Source organism: Corvus brachyrhynchos, unplaced genomic scaffold (genome assembly GCF_000691975.1).
Source record: "Corvus brachyrhynchos isolate BGI_N302 unplaced genomic scaffold, ASM69197v1 scaffold18, whole genome shotgun sequence".
Taxonomy (NCBI): domain Eukaryota; kingdom Metazoa; phylum Chordata; class Aves; order Passeriformes; family Corvidae; genus Corvus; species Corvus brachyrhynchos.
Window position 1 is genome coordinate 1,509,655 of NW_008246064.1, and position 20,413 is coordinate 1,530,067.

The window sequence follows — 20,413 nt, forward strand, 5'->3', positions numbered from 1 at the left end:
TTTAGAAGACCCCTCTAATTTTTCCTTCCTTAAATTGTCCTGTAATAACTTTGCACACTATTAGCAAGGCATTGTTGTCTGAATTTTCACCCTTATATTTTCCTTTCCAAAGCTAAGAAAGACCAAGAAGGAAAGAAAGTGGCCGCCAGGAGAAAGCTCCACTCCCATTATGAGGTGAAGCAGGAGATTGGAAGGTAATTAAATTTTCCAACTGTACAGCATCACTGCCAGGGAATATCTCGTTGCCCATCTGAGCTGCTGAGGCAGAGGTGGGTCCTGAAAAGTCTGAAAAGGTGGAAGTAAAGGCAGATGTGGGAGGACACTCCCAGGTGTGCTGGGAATGCTTTCCTGAGGTTTCTGATAGAGGATGGGACAGTGCAAACAGCTCCAACCAGAAAAAAAACCATCCAAAGGCTCACAGATTAGTGCCTGGGCATGGCTTCTTGGCAGTGGGAGCATCCCAATCCCGTCACGTCAGGTCTGTCCCAGGGATCCAAGAGCACCAGCACGAGCCTGCATCACCCGCAACAGCTTTTCGCTTGATGGGAACACGTTGCTTCACTTTGGAGACAGCCAGGAGAGGGCAACAGCACCTCACACACAGCAAAATGAGCTTCTTATGCCGCAGAATTGAAGCACTGAGCAGCAGGGAGCTGTCAAAGGCCAGGGTGTGGGAAATTCTCAGCCCAGGTCTGAACAGGGCTTGTCCTTCGATTCCTGCACAGGGGATGCTTCAGCTTCGTGAAACGGGTGGTGCACAAAGGGAACAGGGTGTCCTGTGCTGCCAAATTCATCCCTCTGCGGAGCAAAACCAAGGCTCGAGCGCATCAAGAGAGAGATATTCTTGCCTCTCTGTCCCACGACAGAATTACCAGGCTCCTGGATGAGTTTGAAACACGAAAAACACTGATTTTGGTTCTGGAGTTGTATCCTTTTCTGTGCAGTTGTCTGAGGAGGCTGGGAAGTACTGGGTAGAGCTCATTTATTAAATATCTAAGCAATTAATCACTTTTTGGTTTTTTTCCTGAGACAAAAGGGCACACAATCCTTCTCTGCACTGCAGGATAGCACAGCTCTGTGAGAGCTCCACTGCAGTCCTGGGCTTCTGCTGGGTGAGAAAAATCAGACTTGTGTACACAAGTGTGAATGAGTTATTAAGCACCAAAATTCTTTTCTGAAACATCTGGAAGTTACGGGCTCTGTTTCCATGAGATTCAGTCTGGGTGAGCATGAGGGAAATGCAGAGCAGAAACCCCAAAATCAACAGGTAGATTTCAGAAGAAGTGATACCAGGTTTAGAGCAGCCCAGTTCTGCAAGGACTCTGCTGTAGCAGAGACTTTCATGACCATCACAGTGCCTGAGATCACCTCGTGAATTCTGCTGTTGGCTGCATGGAGGTGGCTCCACAATCAAAACAAGCTTTTCCACGTGGTTCTGTTGTCTCTTAATGCCACTGCCAGATGCTCCAATGAAGAGCTCCTGGACCGTTTATTCAAGAAGAGTGTGGTCACTGAAGCTGAGGTAATTTCTCTCTCTCATTTGAAAGTCCAGAGTTGGTTCTTTCTGCATTTTCCTTCTGGAATACGAGAAATGTCTTTGAACCAGTGATAACCTCTCAAAGCAGAATCAGCCCCTACAATGTGTTCCTATCAACTTTCACTGCTAAGCTGGCTTTCTTTGGGGAATAACTGGAAACAGCCAGTGGGTTTGACCACCAGCACTGCATTCAGCCTTAAAAAAAGACTGTATTTGCTCTATTTTCATAATTTCTTTGCTTCTGGTCATCTGCAGCTCCTGTATCTCCACTTACTTAATACCACTTTATCCCCTTATAACTATATTCTATCTACTCCCTTTCTGTCTTTAAAAGAAAAGCTGAAATTATGGTTTCTAAGGGATTTTTTTGAGATCCTTGGTGTTAAAAGTGCAAAATGTTTTACTTCTCCCATTTAGTAGCCAGGTGTCCGATATTTATTGGTAAAATTGATTTTTTTTTCTTTTTTAAATTTTTTTTTTTTTTTTTAGAAATTCTCAGAGGGAAACATCAGAGAATTATGGAATGGTTTGGGTTGGGAGGGACCTTTAAAGATCAAATCTTGGTGAAATCAGGGACTCTCCTATTTAATCTCACAATAATCAGTTTAATAATTGTTTATTTAATACTTGTTTAATAGTTGACTCAATTCTTAGGTCAAACTGTATATCAAGCAAATTTTGGAAGGAATCAAATATCTTCATGACAACAACATCCTTCATTTGGACATCAAGGTAATGTGCAAGGGGAGGTCTGGCTTTTCCCAGCCTCTTGCTGGCCAGGGAATGGGTGTTCTCTGAGTTAATCTTACAACTGAAAATACTCCCTTCTCTCAAGAAAAATTCCTCCATTTATTTTTTTTCACTCAATAGCCACTGAATATCCTCATGGTTTATCCTGAGAGGGAAGACCTGAAGATCTGTGACTTCGGATTTGCCCAGAGGATCACACCCGTGGAGCCTCAGTACAGCAAATATGGCTCTCCAGAGTTTGTTGCCCCAGAAATTGTTTCCCAGTCACCAGTGTCAAAAGCAACTGATATCTGGTAATCTCTCTCATTTTCCTAAAAAGCTTTTCCAGGCCCTCAATGGCCTGCATTTCCATTAGCTGTTAATTAGTAAATGGAGCAGTGATAATAACACAGGAAACTGAAAGCGAATGCTGACAATCCAAAAGCCATCAGGGCTCTTTAAAGCTCCTTCTGTCTAATTATTTTCAGCCATAGTTGAACTCTGACTGCTAATTAATGCAAAGGAGCATCTTAGAGGAGATGATCTCTATTTCAGGCAGCAACTAGAGACAATGATCCTAAAGGGCTTTCTAGAAAAGGCAAACAACTCCAGTATTTTCAGCCTTTTCCTCTGCCTGTGCTTTAAAAATGAAGGATTGCTTGAGAACAGGTTTTAAAAATATTGAAGGGGGGAAATGAATGGAAAAAACAATAGCTTTTGGGATTTATTATCCTTGAAAGGTGAGGAGAAGGTGGTCTTGCTGTTCCAGGCTGTCCAGTGGCAGGAAGAGGGACTTGAAAAGGATGGATAAATAGTGACAAACATGACATTTGTGTTCCCTCTCTCCTCAGGGCTGTTGGAGTCATCACATATTTAAGGTAAATAAATCCTGGAAACACTCCCTCAATAACCCTTTGTCCATCAGAGCCCTCCTGTACTTTCCAGTGAGGGATTTGAATGGAGCATTCAGTCCTTCCATAATAAGGACAATTTATTTTGTGGTTTCCTCCTTTCCTTTTCTGGTTGCTCCTCACGAACACTGCAAGTCCCAGGCACGGAATCCCTCAGATTTTTAAGAACCCCACGTAAGCATTTGTGCTTCTGTCATTTGAACAGAAAACAGAAGTCTAAAACCTGTCTCCTTTCATTTTATGGTGTTAATAAACAAGCCTCACGTGCAAGTCTCCGTTTGCTGGGGAGAACGACAGGAAAACTCTCCTAAATATCCAGAACGGGGAAATTTCATGGACCATTCCTGATGTTGTTCACTTGAGTGAAGATGCAAAGGACTTCATGAAAGGGATCCTGCAGCAGCACCCCAAGTGAGTGCCCTTCTGTGCATCCCTCTGCTGGTGTCTCAGTGGGGACATCCCAGCTCATCACTTGGTTTGAGAAAGTAGAAAGCTGAGTGAGACATGCTGCATTTTCCCCTAATTCTTCTTTATTATTCCCCATTACCCAACCCACTACTCGGATATTTGCCAAATTGGCCTCTCTCTGGTGGGGTGATGGCCTTCCTCCCTGCCTCCTCCAGGCAGAGGAGTTTCTGGAATGACACAGATGAGTGGGAAGAGCACGGACTGGTACAGAGGGAGTTACGCAAGAATTAAATAACATTGACCACATTCATTAAGCAATTTCAAGTACAAAAGTTGGCTCAAAGGCATATTTACAGGCACTTGATTTTAATTTCATTTCTACTCTTTCTGCCTGCTGCCAAAGCTATTTTCACTCTGGCCACATAAAGAGGCAAAGTCACTCTCAGGGCTGATCTGGACACCCTTGAACCCCTGCAGAGAGCCATGAGCTCTTCCCGAGGATCTGTGGGGAGCGTCAGACCGAAAAAGGAGGATGTTTTCACCTCCAGAGGAGAAAACCTTGGGTTGGAATCTGCTGTGTCTTGTTGGCTTCTCAGCTCTCAACCTAAGGACACACCCCAGAGTGTAGGAGGGTGCAGCAGCACCTCCAGGAAGATCAGTGGTTGCTGTTGGAGGTGATTTCCTGCTAAAATGTTGATCTGTTCTCTTACCAGAGCCAGGCCGAGTGCTTTGGACTGTCTTTCCCACAAGTGGTTCATGGTAAGTTTGTCCTGGTCCTTGATCAGTCAGTTTTCCCCAATATCCAATCTAAACCTCCCTGGTGCAACCCGAGGCCATTTCCTCTTGTTCTATCACATCAGTGCAGAAAGGAAACTGGCCCTGCAGACCAAAGTTATGGTTTAAATTCCAAAGCCTTAAATCACCAAGGAAAAGAGTTAAAAATTAACAACAGCAAAAAGGATTTAATAGCATGTATTGAACAGGGCTTGCTTTTAGCACTGAAAAGCTGATTTTGTCTGCATTTAACTATGAAAGGACTGCAGGATTTGATCTACTGTAGCTTTCCTAAATTAAACAATCGTGTAAAGAGAGAATTCTAAAAAAACCCACCAAAACTTCTCAAAAAATGATGCCAGGATTTTTTAACCAATGATTTTCCTCTCATTCCACTTGGCAGCATAATGTCCCTCTTGAAGCAGCTCATTTCATTAATACCAAGCAGCTCAAATTCATTGTGGCTCGGAGCAAATGGCAGGTGAGTTGCCCTTAATCTGTGTTGATTCTGTTTAGTTATATCTGTTTTTAACTGCACCTGAATCTTTGAAAATCTTTTGGGCTTGGATCGCGAGCTCAGCAGAGATCTGAGCATGGCTCTGAGTTGGGAATAAGCCCAGGAGAGATGGATGTGTCAGGAATTAATTATCTAGGCTTTTGCAGCCTGGAGACCCCGGCAGGTGCCTGTAAGACACAAGGTTGTGTCTAAATTAGGTGCCCTCAGCTGCCTTTGCAATTGGACCTGAATTACACACATGTCCCAAGAAAACGCCTCTTTTCCTTAAGTTCCCCAAAATAATTGGATTGATTGCCTTCTGAACATGCCAGTTTCTCTCTGCTGGCTACAAGGAGATGCCCAGCTTCAACTGAGATGCCCCACATGGCAGAATTTAGAGCAGAGGAATCCCACCTCCTGTACTGTCGAAGCTCTTCTGCTGGCCTAAGTCACTGTAGGTTGTATTGCAGTAGTGATTCTCTCATCTGATGCTTCCCATCAAAAACTCCTTTCCATCTGTTTTGAGTGGCCAGATTGACTTTGGAAGTCTCTAACAGAGTCCTGTTTCCCCCAGTCACAAGAGCAAGCGTGTTCCCTGAAGTCAATTTAATTTCACATCTGTGAATGAGGGGAGAGGAAGATTTGGAGAGCAAATGAGGCCTGGATTAGTGACATGTCCAGAGGGTGGCAATGTCTAATTAGACTCATGGGTGAGGTATTTAGGGGTGCAGGAGCTCATTTTGGTGTGTTTGCTTTACCACACTCCCACCACGTTCCCATCTCCTTGTGCTGTGTCTTGTTTTCCTTCTCAGCGCTCCCTGATGTGCTACAAATCCATCCTGGTGATGAGGTCCATCCCAGAAATCCTCGAAAGGACCCATGACAACACCTCCCTGGCCATCTCCCGACACCTCATTGAGGAAAGCACTTCATCCAGCACCAGTGGCTCCTCTTCGGACAATGAGAACTCAAATTTCCCCCAAAAGAGGCACTTTGGCTCCACCCCTGAACTACACTCGCCCATATTTGATGCCCCAAGTCATCCCGAGCCTCTGAAACGTGCAAGTGAACGGGAGCACTCCAAAGCCTCCATCCCTCCAGTAAAACCCATGAGGAGGAAATATGCTTCCACGAAGGCTGAGGTGGGGGACAAATCACCCCCAGAAAGCAAAGAGCTCATGGCGAGTATTTTACAGGAGAAAGAGGAGAGGCTCCAGCCCAGCCTTCAAGTAGAGCTGTCCCAAAGAAGTGGTGCTGCTGAGCCTTCATCCCTGAGAGATTCCACGGAAAGCACATCGCTTCCGCATCAGAAAGAAAAACCAGACACATCTTTATCTGAAAAGGACAGAGTTGAAGAGGCAGGGCATGGGACAGAAAAGCCATCTGCCTGTGTTCCCAGGCAGAGTGTCATTAAAAGCACCTTCTACAGCCAAGCAACTGAGCTGCCTTCAAGGCCACCTTCCTCACCAGGCAGGGAGTTCAGAAGGCATCTGGACAGAGCCAGAAGGACTTTGAGGAAGGCAGGGTATTCAAAGGTGCCCCTCAGTGGTCTCCGTGAACCCCTCCTTGAGCAGTTTGAACTGGAAGAAGAAGAAGAAGAAGGAGGAGAAGATGATCGCAGGGAAAGCCTGCTGGGATCCTTGACCAAATCCGCATCGTTTGACACTGCCAGGAAGCCACCACACCCTGCCATTGCTGGTGCCAGCCGCAGCCATTCCCTGGATGACTACAGGCTGAGAGCCTCCAGATCCTTGAGGGAGCAAGATATTTTGGAGGAGGACTGTGATGTATTGTCCCAGGAGAGCTGCCCTGAAGGCAGTGATCACTGCGACACTTCCACAGGGCCTGGCAAGGGATGTTCTGCAGATGCAACAGAGCAAGGGGACATCAGGAGAGCCAGCAAGGACTGCTCAGGAGAGAAGCCCTCTCCCTCCACACACTGTGAGGGGAATGGGTGCCCACCTGCTTTTATACAACAAGTAGAGGGACTTCCAGTGTCACCTCACAGGAGTGAGAATAGGAAACGTTTACTGAGGAAGTCAAAAGCCACTGAGATTGAGGAGGACACTGAATGTTTGGAAAGCAAAAGCCCCATTCCGACTGCCCAGTGCTCAGGTGTAACAGCATCATCAGCTCCAAAACATGAGAGCATGGAGGGCAAATCTGCCTCTGCCCGTGCCTCTGACTCTGCTTTTCAGGAGGGCAAAGAGTCCATTTCAACCCTCACACAGTCGGAGATCACCTCCAAGTCATCTCCTCCGAGTAAGGGAGGGGTGTGTCTGTCCCAGGAGTCTGCTCCCACCGGCACCCACCCAGATCTAACAGGTGGAAGCTTGCTTATCAAAAGGGCAGCCCCAGCCCCACCTTGGAAAGACAAAAGGCAGAAACATTCAGATGAAAAGACTTCTGCTCCTTGCGCTGCTGAATCTGAACCCATGGAGCATGAAAGCTCCGCTGTTCCTACAGAACAAACAGAAACCGATTCACTTCCAGTATTTAAAGACAGAAGTCAGGAAATTCCTGGGAAAAGTGTTCCAGCAGCTACTGTCATGGTGGGCAAACGACCAGGTACAATCACACCTGGTGAAGGTGCTCCTCAGAAGCTGAAGATCCGTAAAGAGGTGAGATCTGCTGTCCTGGAAGATGCAGGAGTGGGTGTTACAGGAATCACTTCACCATCAGCCCACGGTGGTGAAAGCCAAACATACAAGAAGGGTCCTGTTTACTTAGACACGGCATCAGCTGTCCTGAAGGGAGAGCAACTCGCTGTTTCCAAAATCCCACCACCAGGATCAGTGCCAGCTCCGGTCTCAGATGGAGCACAGCAGGCTCACAGTAAGGAGAAATTTGCTGCTCTGAGGAGTAAAAGCCCAGCTGTCACCGAGATTGTTTCCAGTTTGGCCCATGAAGGAGCTGAACCCCAGGAGGCTCCTGAAGGCCATGGCTCAGAGCCTGCTGCTCTGGAGAGCACACACCCAGCCAGAGCTGTGTCCTCCCAAAGCACTGTCCTCCCTCAGGTCTGGGAGAGTGAAAATCAGGAACATCCAGAGGTGTCACTTCACAGTGAGATGAGATCTGTTGTGACAGCAGGTGGAAGCCGAGCAGCTGGACAGGCTGTGGCTGCTCCTTTCCCCAAGGCTGGACATGGGGTGTTTGAGGAGGACAGGGCTGGGATTTTGGATAGGCTGGAGAGTGGGAGCCCAGGTGCATTAACTGCTTCACAACCAGAAGTTGCTCCAGCTTCAGCCTATGAACAGGAATGTGAGGAATATCCAGAAGTTTATGGTGAGGATGGAGGCATTGCCTTAGAAAGTGGGAGATCCGATGCTGGAAAAGCTGTCCCACCACTGCTCCGCGGGGATCATGGTCAGGAGATGTCACATCACAGATCATCTTTCTACAGTGATGAGGAGTCTGCTGTGCTGGAGGGCTTAGTGGACGAGATGGTTTCCCTCTCTGAGGAGATGAATGTTTGGGCAGAGTCAGTTTCTGGAGAGAAGGAAAGCAGGAAGCACATTTCTCCTCGCACACATATGTTCTACAAAGGCAGCCAAGCACACATGGACACCTCCTTCCCTTCCGTCCAACAGGGTGGAAGAGGAGAAGTCTCCGAGCAGGATGACCTTGCAGAACCCTACCTTGCCCTGAGTGAGGAGCCAGGAGTCCTGGAAGGGCAGGGAGCACGGATAGTTCCTCATGAATGTGAGCAACTGGAGGACTTGGCATTTGAGACCCCCCCTTCCAGCCGAGAGAGCATTTCCTCAACAGAGAGCTTGGACACTGGAAAAAGACCCATCCACGTGCCAGTGATCAAGGACACTGGCAAACACCCTGAAGTTTCTTTGGTGAAAATCAAAGACCTGGCAGATGAAACACCCAGTCTTGGCAGTGGCCCTCAAAAATTTGACATCTCAGAGGTGGAGCCTGCCTATTTGAATTTCTCGGATTTGTACGACATAGTCTATTTTCCATTTGAGTTTCTGAGCTATAAGAAGCCTTCACCCAAACCAGTTCCTAGACGGTTCATGCTTCTTGAAAGGGCAAGGTCCCCTCCTGCAGGACATCTCCATAAGGATAAAAGACTGTGCATCAGGGAACAGGAAGACAAGAACAGGAAGAACCGCTTGGAAATATCTGAGGATTCAAAGGCAACTAACTTACTAGCCATGGGGAAAGGGGCAGAGAACCACAAAGAAATGTATAGCTCCCAAAAGTACTCCAGTGGAAAGCAGAAAAGCTCCTTCCACACCAAGCCTGGACTCTTTAAGCCATATGCAAGGTCTCACTCAGTGGAGCAGTCGGTGGAGCAGAGTCTGAAGAAGAAAGTAAAAGCTTCTGTTGCCCATATTTCAAGAATCCTAAAAGGAAAGATGCCTCCTGAGCCAGAGGAAGGTAATTATCTCACTCTGTTCCTTCACAGATGTGCTGCTATAACTGGGCTCTGCTAAAGCTGCCTTTTTCTTTTTCCCCAGCATATCTGAAGCTGTGATTAGACTGGGATTGCAAATCTGGCTGTGGCAGGTTCTGAAATCAGCACTCTCCACCATCAGGTCTCTGTTAGTGGCTAGCTTCAGTGCAGAGTCAGCTGGGTTAATCCACTGATGGAAGGGGCTCAAATTCCCTGTTTGAGCTTGCACAGCAGCAGTTCAGGGCTGGGTGATGCTTTCCTTGCTGCAGTTATCATCTGACCATGGCAAAAAAGGTTTAAGTGACTGGGAGAAGCTGAAGTCACCCTGGCTACTGGACATCAGAATCTGTCCTTTCTTCGCTGCCATCCCTGGATATTCCCTGTTCCTCCAGGACAGTGTTCTGTTTGCAGCAGCTGTCACAGCCTTCCCTGTTAATCAAAGGCCCGCTAATAAGGGAACCTGTGATTGTTTATGTGTGAAGGCAGAACTGTCACTGCAAATGGATGCCACGGGGAGAAGGATGGCCTTGAATGACTTCTCATCCTTTCTCATAACAGAGTTTGGTGAGCTGGAAAGTGAGGCAGCAGAAAAGGAGCTGTTGGTAGGGGCCGAAGGATCTCTGAAGAGGAAATCAGCACTGCCTTCATTCAAGCTACCAAGCCTCATCCCAAAGGAGAAAGGTATTGCTGTGGCAGGAGTAGTTGGTTTCTTTTACCTCCAGAGGGTGATTTAGCAAAGCTGAACTTGCTTTTTCCCTGGGAAGTTCCCCCTTGACTCCATCAGGAGCATTTTCCAAGGTCAGGTTACTGCCCCAGCATTCAGCAGGGCCCAGACAAACACTGGGAAGGGCAGGTGTGGGAGGCTGGCAGCCCCTGGCCACTGTGGAGAAGAACCCCAGAGAAACACAGAAGAAAACCTGAGTTCCCCTTTCCCATGGAGATAGGAGCAGATTTGATGCTCTATGGGGTTTTTCTTTCTTCAACATCCACCTTTCATGTCTCCTCTCTTCTTCTGTTGTCTTGATCACAGAATCATTTAGGTTGGCAAAGACCTCTAAGATAATCATTGAGTCCAACCATTAACCCAGCACTGCCAAGGCCACCACTAAACCATGTCCCCAGGTGCCACACACCTGTTAAATCCCTCCAGGGATGGTAACGCTTTCCTGGGCATTCTCCTCCAATCCTTGACAACACTTTCCATGAAGATATTTTCCCTAATATCCAATCTCAACCTTCCTTGGTGCAACTGGAGGCCGTTTCCTCTGGTCCTATTAGATCCCCTCACACTTGAAATTCCATAATTTAGTTTTGCCCCCACATTTAGGCTCGGCCAGAGGAACACCCTTGCTGTGACAGGGTCTCTCTCTCCTCTGAGCTGTTCTGCTGCCTTAGCTGTGCCAGGGCTGGGCAGATATTCCCCATGGATTTTCCAAGATCCATCTGGATCTGTCACACTACACCCATGGGTGAACGGGGTTCCTTCACCTGTGTGCTCAGTGCCTGTGGGATTCTCCAAACAGTGGTCAAAGGAATGGCAGACCATGAACCAGAAAAGTTCTTGACCCCATTAAAAATGCTTTCTGATGTCCTGCAGGGATTTGTTTTCCACAAAGCTCTCCTGGCTATTCTGAATCACCGCTTTTCCCCCTCTCTGCAGCCCCATTGTTCGTTGAGGAGCTCATGGACCAGGCTGTGGCCGCTGGACAGTGCGTGACGCTCTCGTGCCGGACGGCAGCTCACTCCTCCCTGCACATCAACTGGTTCAGAGGTGACACTGCCAATCCTCCTGAGAGTCCCTGACCCCCAGGACAGGGCTGCAGGGAGAGCTTTAAACACCTTGGTATCAATTTGCAGGGTACTTATCTCTCCCATCTCCTGCTTTCCAGATGGGATACCTGTCCAGAGCAGCAGCCGGATCCTCATCTCATCCACACTCAAACACTTCCAGCTGTTAACGATCCTCTCTGTTAATGCTGAGGATTTTGGAATTTACACCTGTGTGGCTACAAACTCCCTGGGCTCAGCATCCACCTCTTGTGTCATACGGAAAGCAGGTGAGAGAAGGAGTCGCTACAGAAATAGGTACTTAAGTACTTCTGCCCCAAAATGTGACCTGTGAATACTTTTGAGGTGAGATTTCTGCACATGGGTGCAGAGAAAAATCTCTCCCTGGCTGTGGTCCACAAGGGAGGACCACAATGTGCAGGGTTCATTCCCTCTTCTTCACTCTTTCTCTCCTGGATGAAGAACCACTCCAAGACAAAATCTTAGTGCTGAATTTAAATTAGGGTTGGTTAAATTGCTGTTCCACTAGCTGTGTGTACATATATGTATATATTAAAAATATATACATGTTTTACACATATATACAAATAATATCTGTAGCTGAGACATGCTGGGTGTAGAGTTTTGTATCACTGCAGTGCTGCTGTTAACACTCATGGGGTCTGTGCCTCCTCTCCACAGAGGTTCCCCCCAGCCCTCCACCCCCTGACATCGTTGAGGTCTACAAGGATGGAGTACAGATGGTTTGGAAACCTGTGGAAACCAACATCCCTGTCCATTACACTGTCCAGTGCAAGACTGAAGGTAAAGCACTGTCCTTATGCTTTGCAAGGAACACCTCGGTTTGTATGATCTCTTCACCAGATGGATATGTTATTATTATTCAGAAACAACCTGATTTAACTCCCTAATTTAGAGTTAGGAATGGAATTCATTCTACACTTCAACAGCCATCATTTAGCCATCTAAAAGCTAGGGGTTGTGCTGGTTAAATCAGCCTGGAATTTGCATAATACCAAGGCTTTGCTAAAGTGTGAATCAAACAAGGCTGTGTGGAAGCTACAACCAAAAAGTGAGCAGCCACAGGTGAAAATGCCTGCTCTGATATGCAGCTCTGAGTAATCTGACAAAATTAGACACTAATAAGACAACATCATCTCAGGCTTTCTGCACAGTGTTGGAGAAAGATGGTTTATCAAACAGGCAATTTATCCTCTGCTGAACAGCTGTGCTTTCTTTTCCCACTGGCTATGGAGGAAGCTTAGGGCAAAGAGCCAGGACAAGATAACCAAATTTTGGCAAAACTGAATCACCCCTTTGATATTCTCTCTTGAGGCTTGGTCCAGAGGCTGATGAAAGTCAGTGGAGTAGTTAACCATGGAATGGGTTGGGTTGGAAGGGACTTTAAAAATCATCTCATTGCAGCCCTCCTGCCATGGGCAGGGACACCTCCCACTGTCCCAGGCTGCTCCAAGCCCATCCAGCCTGGCCTTGGGCACTTCCAGGGATTCAGGGGCAGCCACAGCTGCTCTGGGCACCCTGTGCCAGGGCCCCAACACCCTCTGAATAATAAATTCTTCCTGACATCTAATCTAACCCTTTCCTCTCACAGTTTAAAGCTGTTTCCACTCATCCTGTCGCTATCTGCCCTTGTCAAAAGTGGATGTTTTCCTGTTTAGTTACAAAAGCTTTGTATCAAATCCCCAAGGCTGTTCTGCCTCTCTTGGGATGGCTTTGCTGTTGTTATTATCAGTGGGATGTCTGATAGCAATTCCTGCTGCAGCCACACAAACACAGCCCTTTGGATTCAGCTGCTCCATGTTCCTTCACTTAATTCTCCAAACAAGCAAACACACAAACATTCCTTTCTGCATTAGCATGGGCATGGGCAGCAGCTTTCTGCCTTTTCCCTCTGGAGCTGGTGTGAGTCACTTTTCCTCCAACACCACTTTTTTAATCATTTTTCCTTTTGACACAAATGTAGGAGAGATTTTGGGGAGGACAAAAACACAAGTTCTTCCAATTAGGAAGAAAAATGTGAAACAGCATCTACAATCTTCCACTGTGTTCTGTGTATTTGGCAGGAACATGCAAGGTCCTGCTCTCCTGAGCACATGAGGATTAAGATAATCAGGAATAAATTCCTTGTTTTATCCATTATTTGACAACAGGCTTTTGTACGCTGCTTCTGCAGATCTTTATTTCTAAGCTGTATCTGCTCCTTCTTGCACAAACACAGCCCCCAATTCAACCAGTACCCTGCAAAGTCATTGATACCTTGGGTCTGGGTGGGGAATTGCTGCTTATCCAATGGTTTGAGGCTCTCTGCCAGAGTTTATTTGAATGGATGGATGGGTTTAATCTCAGGCAGTCGTAGAGAGTTGGGTTCAGCCTTGAGCACAGCAGCAAAATATGGGACACCACATCATGTGGAAGGAATGTTGATTAAATGTTTGCTGGTGATTTTCTCCTTCCTAACTTAGTCCCATGAATAATGAGTCCAGAACATACCTACAATTACAGTTCTGTGAGAAATCATAAAATTCATAAAAGCTGAGTAAAACTGCCCATGTTTCCAACACTGGATTTGTTAGGATGGTGTTAGTGGATGGTTCTGTCCAGGAATCCTGCACCTCATGGTCTCAATTGGATTCAAGACACAGCCAACAGGGAAAAAAAAAATCAGTGATTTATCATTAGTTTGGAGTTCTTGATGTATATTTCCAGTAGAGTTTGGTGGTAAGAATCAGATAAAGAGGAAAAAATACAGGAAGGTTTCACCATTCCTCTGGAATAATATTGGCACAACTTGGAATTATCAGACATAAACCAGCTGATTTTAGAGAAGAATAACACAGGTACAGCCCAAAAGTTGGCCATGGTAAATTGTTTTCTCCATATTCCCAGCACATAAGTAAAGTTAGTAGAAAAAGAAAACTCAAACCACAACAAAACCCCAAATCTCAAAAAACCTCCAACCTGTTGTGACCACCCCAAATGAGTCCTGATCTCTCTTCTCTCTTTCCTTGGTTAAGATGGGGAGTGGACGACTCTCGCTTCTGACATCACCGACTGCTGCTACTACGCCAGAAATCTCCCCCAGGGGTTCATCTACCACTTCAGGACAGCCTGCACCAACAAGGCAGGGATGGGCCCCTACAGCAACCCCTCTACCAAAGTGAAAATCACTGGGAAGGATCAGATGGGTAAGATCAAATGACAAGAAACCATTGGGATTTCCTACATCAAACCCACTGCATCCTTTTAGCTGTGGGCCCAGAAGCCAAGAGCAAGTGAATCAAGGCCAATTCCACTTGGCTCAGGGTGGTTTGGGGCTTTTGCATATAAAATTCTATTATTTTCTAATTATTTTCTGATTCTGGACGCAGGGAAATAAGTACAAACATATTAAAAAACCCAATAAGGTAACAGCATCATGTAAATACAAACAATATGTAAATATATATAAAATTAAATAGTAAAACAAAAACCTGGGAACTGTAGATTACCTATTGAAGACACACTCAGTTTTGATTTGAAATCATGAGAAAATTGTACAATAAATGTGTCACTGGAGGCATTTATCTACTGATACAGATTTTGCCCTGGTGAAAACTCTGGACTTTCTTATATTACAGACTAAATGCTAAATTCAGTAGTTAACTTCTCTATTCTGGTGTTTTCCATTGGGAATTACTGTCCTTCAGTGGTGAATGTTCCAGCTGTATTTTGGCTCTAAAGTAAAGAAAGCTCAATTTACTATTTTTTCACCTGTTTGACTACTTTGTACTACTCATATGTTTTTAAAATTAAGAGATCCATAACCCCACAGCAAACATATCTTCATAGCAAAGGAAATGTCCTTTCTGTGAAGAAACAGAAGGATGGTCTAGCTGGAATTTCCTCCCAATGGAGAGGACTGGTCTGTAAAAATCGGTTCACAGAGATATTTTTAACTCACCCCAAGTCCTCTGCTTTCCATTTTCTCAGGATTAGTTATCATGAATGTGTCCAGCATTTCCAAGCAGATGCTTTAAAGGGATGCTATACTATTTCAGGGAGTGCTTGGACACAACCACACGCCAGAACCAGAGCAACAAGTTCCAGCTGCTGTCCTGAAATGTCCAACCACAAGAAGTTTCTAATTTCTTGTCAGTGCTCACCGCGTCCTGAGGACTTGTTGTGTGAGAAGACAAGAAACAGTGGCTAAGATGTTTGATACCATAGCACAGAACATAGAATCCATCTCATTCTGTCTGGAGTGGCCACACCAGGGAATTTTTGGGTGGACAGAGCAGAATCTGTTGCACTCCAACAGCACTGAGTGCCACAGCTGGAACACAGAGTCGCCTGGAGAAAGCTCTGCTTGTTGTTGCTCATACATAGCAGGGAAGACTCAGAGAGGCTCCAGTTTCCACACAGAGCTGTTTTCCCATGTAACCCCTGTCCCTTTTTCCCTGCAGAGCTTCGTGCTGCCACGCAGGAGTTCCCATCAGCTGCTTCTGAAGACGAGAGTGAAATGATCACACCACCTGAGCCCTTCCCTACCTACCAGACCTACGCCTTCCAAACCGAGATCAAAAGGTAGAGAATCCAACTGAGCTTTCAGGGAAATCCCACATCTGAAGGAGCAGCTCTCCTATGAGGAAAGGCTGAGAAAATTGGGGTTGTTCAGCCTGGAGAAGAGAAGCATTGGGGTGACCTAATTGTACCTTCCAGTACCTGAAAGGAGCCTACAAGAAAGATTGAGAAGGACTTTCTATAACGGGTTGTAGTGACAGGACAAGGGGATAGCTTCAAACTGAAAGAGAGTAGGTTTAGATTAGATACTATGAAAAAATTCTTCCCTGTGAGGGTGGTCCCTGGCACAGGTTGTCCAGAGACACAGGCTGCCCCATCCCTGGAAGTGTTCAAGGCCAGGTTGTTTTACCACCCTCATTATAAAAAAACCTTCTTCCTCACATTGAGTCTAAATCCACCTTCTTTTAGTTTAAAACCACCACCCCTTGTCCTGTCACAACAGATGTGCTGGGCAGCAGGGCAGCCACTTGATTTATCATGAAGTGAGCCCAGGGCTAACAAAGTTTCCTGTCCTTGCTTCATCAACGTTCGCAGCCACCATTTCAGTCAGGATGCTGGGATTCAACTTTCTCTGCCTAAAAGAGAGACACTGACTTCTGTTGCCAAAAAGGAGTAGTTCTCTTGCTCTCTCTTCTCTCTCCAGAGGAGTTAAGCTCTCACTCCTGTAATTTAAAGTGACTGTACAGTTTAAAGACACAGGAGGATGTGCAAACTGTGACAATAGATGCAGTAACTCCCCACCAGGCACAGATGAAAAACACAGCATGGGATCCTGGTGGTTTTAGAGAACAGAAGAGAAGCCTAACGTGCCTTTGTGTCCCTTTGTACCAGGGGCCGATTCAGCATCGTCCGGCAGTGCCGGGAGAAGGTGAGCGGCAAGACTTTGGCTGCTAAAATCATCCCTTACTGGCAAGAGGACAAGCAGGCTGTGCTGCTGGAGTACCAGGTGCTGAGGAAGCTTCACCACACAAACATAGCCCAGCTGAAGGGCGCCTACGTCAGCCCACGGCACTTGGTGCTGATCCAGGAGATGTGTGTGGGACCAGAGCTGCTCCACTCTTTGGCGTTACGGTAAGAACAAGAGGGAAGGGTTTTCCAGTCAGGGCTGGTGTGGGGAGGAAAACACCTGTTGCTTTGTCCTGACAAACTGGATCATTCCTCTTCATCTGTTCCAGTGTGGTATCATTGCACACAGGATTTGTAAAGTGTTTGTTCTGCAACTTCTTGTGAGATAAAAAAATTACTTGAGGTCCCTACAGCGGGACAACTCAGGGCCACCCAGCTGAGATGCTGAAAGCAGTTTAGAGTGGTTGATATGAAACCCCGTCTCCCAAAAAGTGGACGTTACTGTGGGTCAGGAAGATTCATTTTTTCTCACAACAGCACAGAATGGATCTGCTGAAATCATGTGGTTAAAAGCACGGGAATGGTGGGCATCAAATCTGCTTTCTCTCTTTCAGCTCTACAACACCCTGAACTTCTTGCACCTGTAAACCTGACTCACAGGATGGACCAGCCTCTCCACATACAGCAGATTTGCTAAAATGGAGTTGTTTCTTCTTGACTCTCAAGGGCCTGTTGGGCTCAGACACCCAGGGGAGGGTGATAGTGGGTGTAGAAAGGCATTTTTGGGCACGCAGACAGGACACCTCAGTTTTCTATCCCCTTTCTCCCACCAGAACATCGTACTCAGAGGTGGAGGTCCGAGACTACCTGTGGCAGATCCTCAGTGCCACTGAGTACCTCCATGCACACAACATCCTGCACCTGGACCTCAGGTCTGAGAACATGATCATCACTGAGCCCAACCTGCTGAAGCTCCTGGATTTTGGGAACGCACAGTTCTACACACCAGACAAATTTATTACCATGGACAAATGCTCGGACTATGTCGAAACCATGGGTGAGTAGAGTTCAGTCACAATGACTTGGGGTTTATCTGCAATCTGTGATAAACAGAAAAACACAAACATTGGTCAAGGCAGCAGTAGGTCCCAGCAAGGAAAGCTTTCCAAGTGCTGCTCTGCAGTGACAGCGTGAGTTTGTGGGAGCAGTGAGTGGTGACAGCTGTCCCACTGCAGACCACAGGGGACAGAGCTCACAGCAAAGCCACCCTGGCTGGCATCCATGTGTCCATTTATCTGGGGATAAAGCACTGCTGCCATCTGCCCAGAGGTCCTCATGGTTTCCCGGCAATTAGCATCCCCATGGGTCTCCCACCCCAATCAGCTCCCTGTCCTGGGAGCCGCCTCTGCTTCCCTCTTGGGAAGGCAGCAAAGCATTAAAGTACCCACTGCTTTTGTGCTGCTCCCAGTGAGTTGGAGAGGATCTTGGCTCACACCAGCTTACTTTTCCAGCTCCAGAACTGCTGACAGAGCAAGGAGCCCTTCCCCAGACTGATATCTGGTCCGTCGGAATCACAGCCTTCATCATGTGAGTCAGTTGATTGTTCCCTGCCCTGTGAGTGGCTTTAAAACCACAATTTCAGAGAGTTAATCTCAGCTGTGCCCCCTCTCCTTGGCAATGACATGGAAAACTGTGAGATGGAGGGGATGGATGGGCAACCTGTGCCAGGGCCTCACTGCCCTCACAGGGAAGAATTTCTTCCCAATATCTAATCCATAGCTCTCCTCTTTTAATTTAAAACTGTTCACCCTTGTCCTGCCACTACAAGCCCTTATCCAAAGTCCCTCTCCAGCTCTCTTGGAGCCCCGTTAGGTGCTGGAAGGGGCTCTAAGGTCTCCCTGAAGCCTTCTCTTCTCCAGCATGAACACTCCCAACTCTCCCAGCCTTTCCTCACAGCAGAGGTGCTCCATCTCTCTGATCACCTTGGTGGCCTCCTTGGGACTTACTCCAACAGCTCCACATCCTCCTTATGCTGGGAGCCCCAGAGCTGGAGGCAGCTTCATGTTATCAATTCTCTTCTTGTGGGGCAGGTTGAGTGCCAACTACCCCATCAGCTCTGATGCACCCTGTGAATTCCTGAGAACAGCCAGGAAGGGCAAACTGAAGCTCACGCGGTGCTATGCGGGTCTCTCCGGGGGAGCAGTGTCCTTCCTCCAGAGCACTCTGTGTGCAAACCCTTGGTAAGATGCTGTCTGTCCTCCCAGCAGCACAGCTGGTGCAGATCCTGGGTATTGCCCCTTCATTTGCAAGGAGCCTCCTCACCCAGCACGGATCCCTGACTGACCCCTCACCTTTGTCTGTCCTAGGGGAAGGCCGTCAGCCTCCGAGTGCCTTCAGAGCCCATGGCTCCAGGAGACAGGTTTGGACAACAGGCAGCAAGCACTGGTCACCTTCCCCACCATCAAACTGAGGAATTTCCTCATGGAACGGGAAAAGAAGAGGGGACTGCTGTGCTCCAAGTATGGCCTCATGATTGCACAGTGACATGGATGTGGTGACAGATGGGAATTGCCTCCCTGTGCCCTCCTGCACTGAGTGTTTGGTACCAAACCCTCCTGCCAAGCTGCTGTGCAACAGCTGAGCTGGGGGAGCTGCTCTCTGCCCGGCCCCACTGTGTTTTATCTGTGTGTCCTGCCTGCCACGGGCTGCTTCTGTGTATGTGTGACTCGTGGGGGGAACTGGCCCATTGGACAGTGAAGGCAGCAAATCCAACAGTGAACTTGTAACATGCAGATTTTGTACCACTAAGAGACTTTGCCACTTTGAAGCTGAGCTGCTCTTCCCTGGGGAGCAGGGACACATCTACCCAGAGATCCCAGAGATGTGGTGGCAGTATCCCTGGCAAAGGCTGAGTGTTTTAATTCTTTAAAAAAAATCCTCAAATGTCACGTTCCTCTTTGAGCTTCAAACCTTGCTTTCCTCTGCAAAGGATGGTGTTGGCTGTGTTGTTGCTTTGTTCTCATAACCTCAGTGTTCCTTCGAGTTTCTCTGCAGTGATTGATGTATCTGTTGGTTCCCTCAATTTTCCATACAAGCAGCAGTAAGTGGAGGCTTTCTCAGAGCTGTGTCTGGCTGTGTTTAGAGGAAGGAGAACAGAAAAACATTTCCTAATGCATTACAGTTCAGTACTAGAAGTAAGGCTGTTTATCCAGGGGCGTTCTTTCCCAACAAGTTTAACCCATATTGTTCCAAACCTGAAAGGTGGAGCATTGTGACTCCTTCCCTTGCTCAGCATGCAGAGCAGGAATTGTCACTGAGAGCAGAGGAGCTTTCCCTGTGCTGTGGAGAGCAGACACTGACTCAATAGATTGTAAAACTTGAAATGTTGAAGTAAAATTGTCTTCACTGTGTGCTACAGGAGAGAAACCCAAGGGCTTAGGGCCAGACTCTGTGCTCAGTTCTCTGGTGGGACAGACACTGCAATGAGGGCTGCCCCCCAGGAAACCTTTCAAGACTCTGGATTCCATCCAATTTAACTTCTTTTACAAATCCAGTCAGGTTTTTTGTTGGCACAGGCTGGTTCTTTGCTCTTGCTGATGCACTTCGGGATGGAAAGCTCAGTGCCAGTGAAAAACCTATCTAAACAAAAAACTTAATTGTAGATTAACTCACTTGGGCTGTGATCTTTCCCACTCTTTCATATATGACTTTTTTTTTTTGCTTCTCACAACTGCATGCATTTGAGCATGTCTGAGATCTTTTATAGACCCAACATTGTTAGGTTAAATAAACCATTCTGATGAGCAAGTAAAGCCAGATTTTTCTGCAGAATCACTGTCATTATTTTTATATCCCTTCCCTGAGCTCTGTCCTTATTTGTGCAGCACACATCCCTCGCCCCTCAGTTCTGACCTGGACTCTTTGTGATAACCAGT

At 47.0% G+C, this 20,413-nt stretch overlaps 1 protein-coding gene across 1 annotated transcript; it reads left to right on the plus strand.

Moving 5' to 3' along the window:
* Positions 1-54: 54 nt before the first annotated feature.
* On the plus strand, positions 55-20,301 carry LOC108449740 (obscurin-like; the record flags this gene model as incomplete). The annotated part of the gene is made up of 21 exons (XM_017746715.1): positions 55-194; positions 726-926; positions 1,462-1,522; positions 2,192-2,269; positions 2,408-2,580; positions 3,118-3,144; positions 3,436-3,588; positions 4,299-4,344; positions 4,763-4,840; positions 5,668-9,247; positions 9,822-9,944; positions 10,924-11,034; positions 11,153-11,320; positions 11,733-11,855; positions 14,087-14,257; positions 15,515-15,635; positions 16,464-16,703; positions 17,312-17,535; positions 17,990-18,065; positions 18,569-18,718; positions 18,845-20,301. Coding segments are annotated over 21 exons (6,222 nt in total), but the record flags the coding sequence as incomplete, so codon positions are not given.
* Between the last annotated feature and the right edge of the window lie 112 nt (positions 20,302-20,413).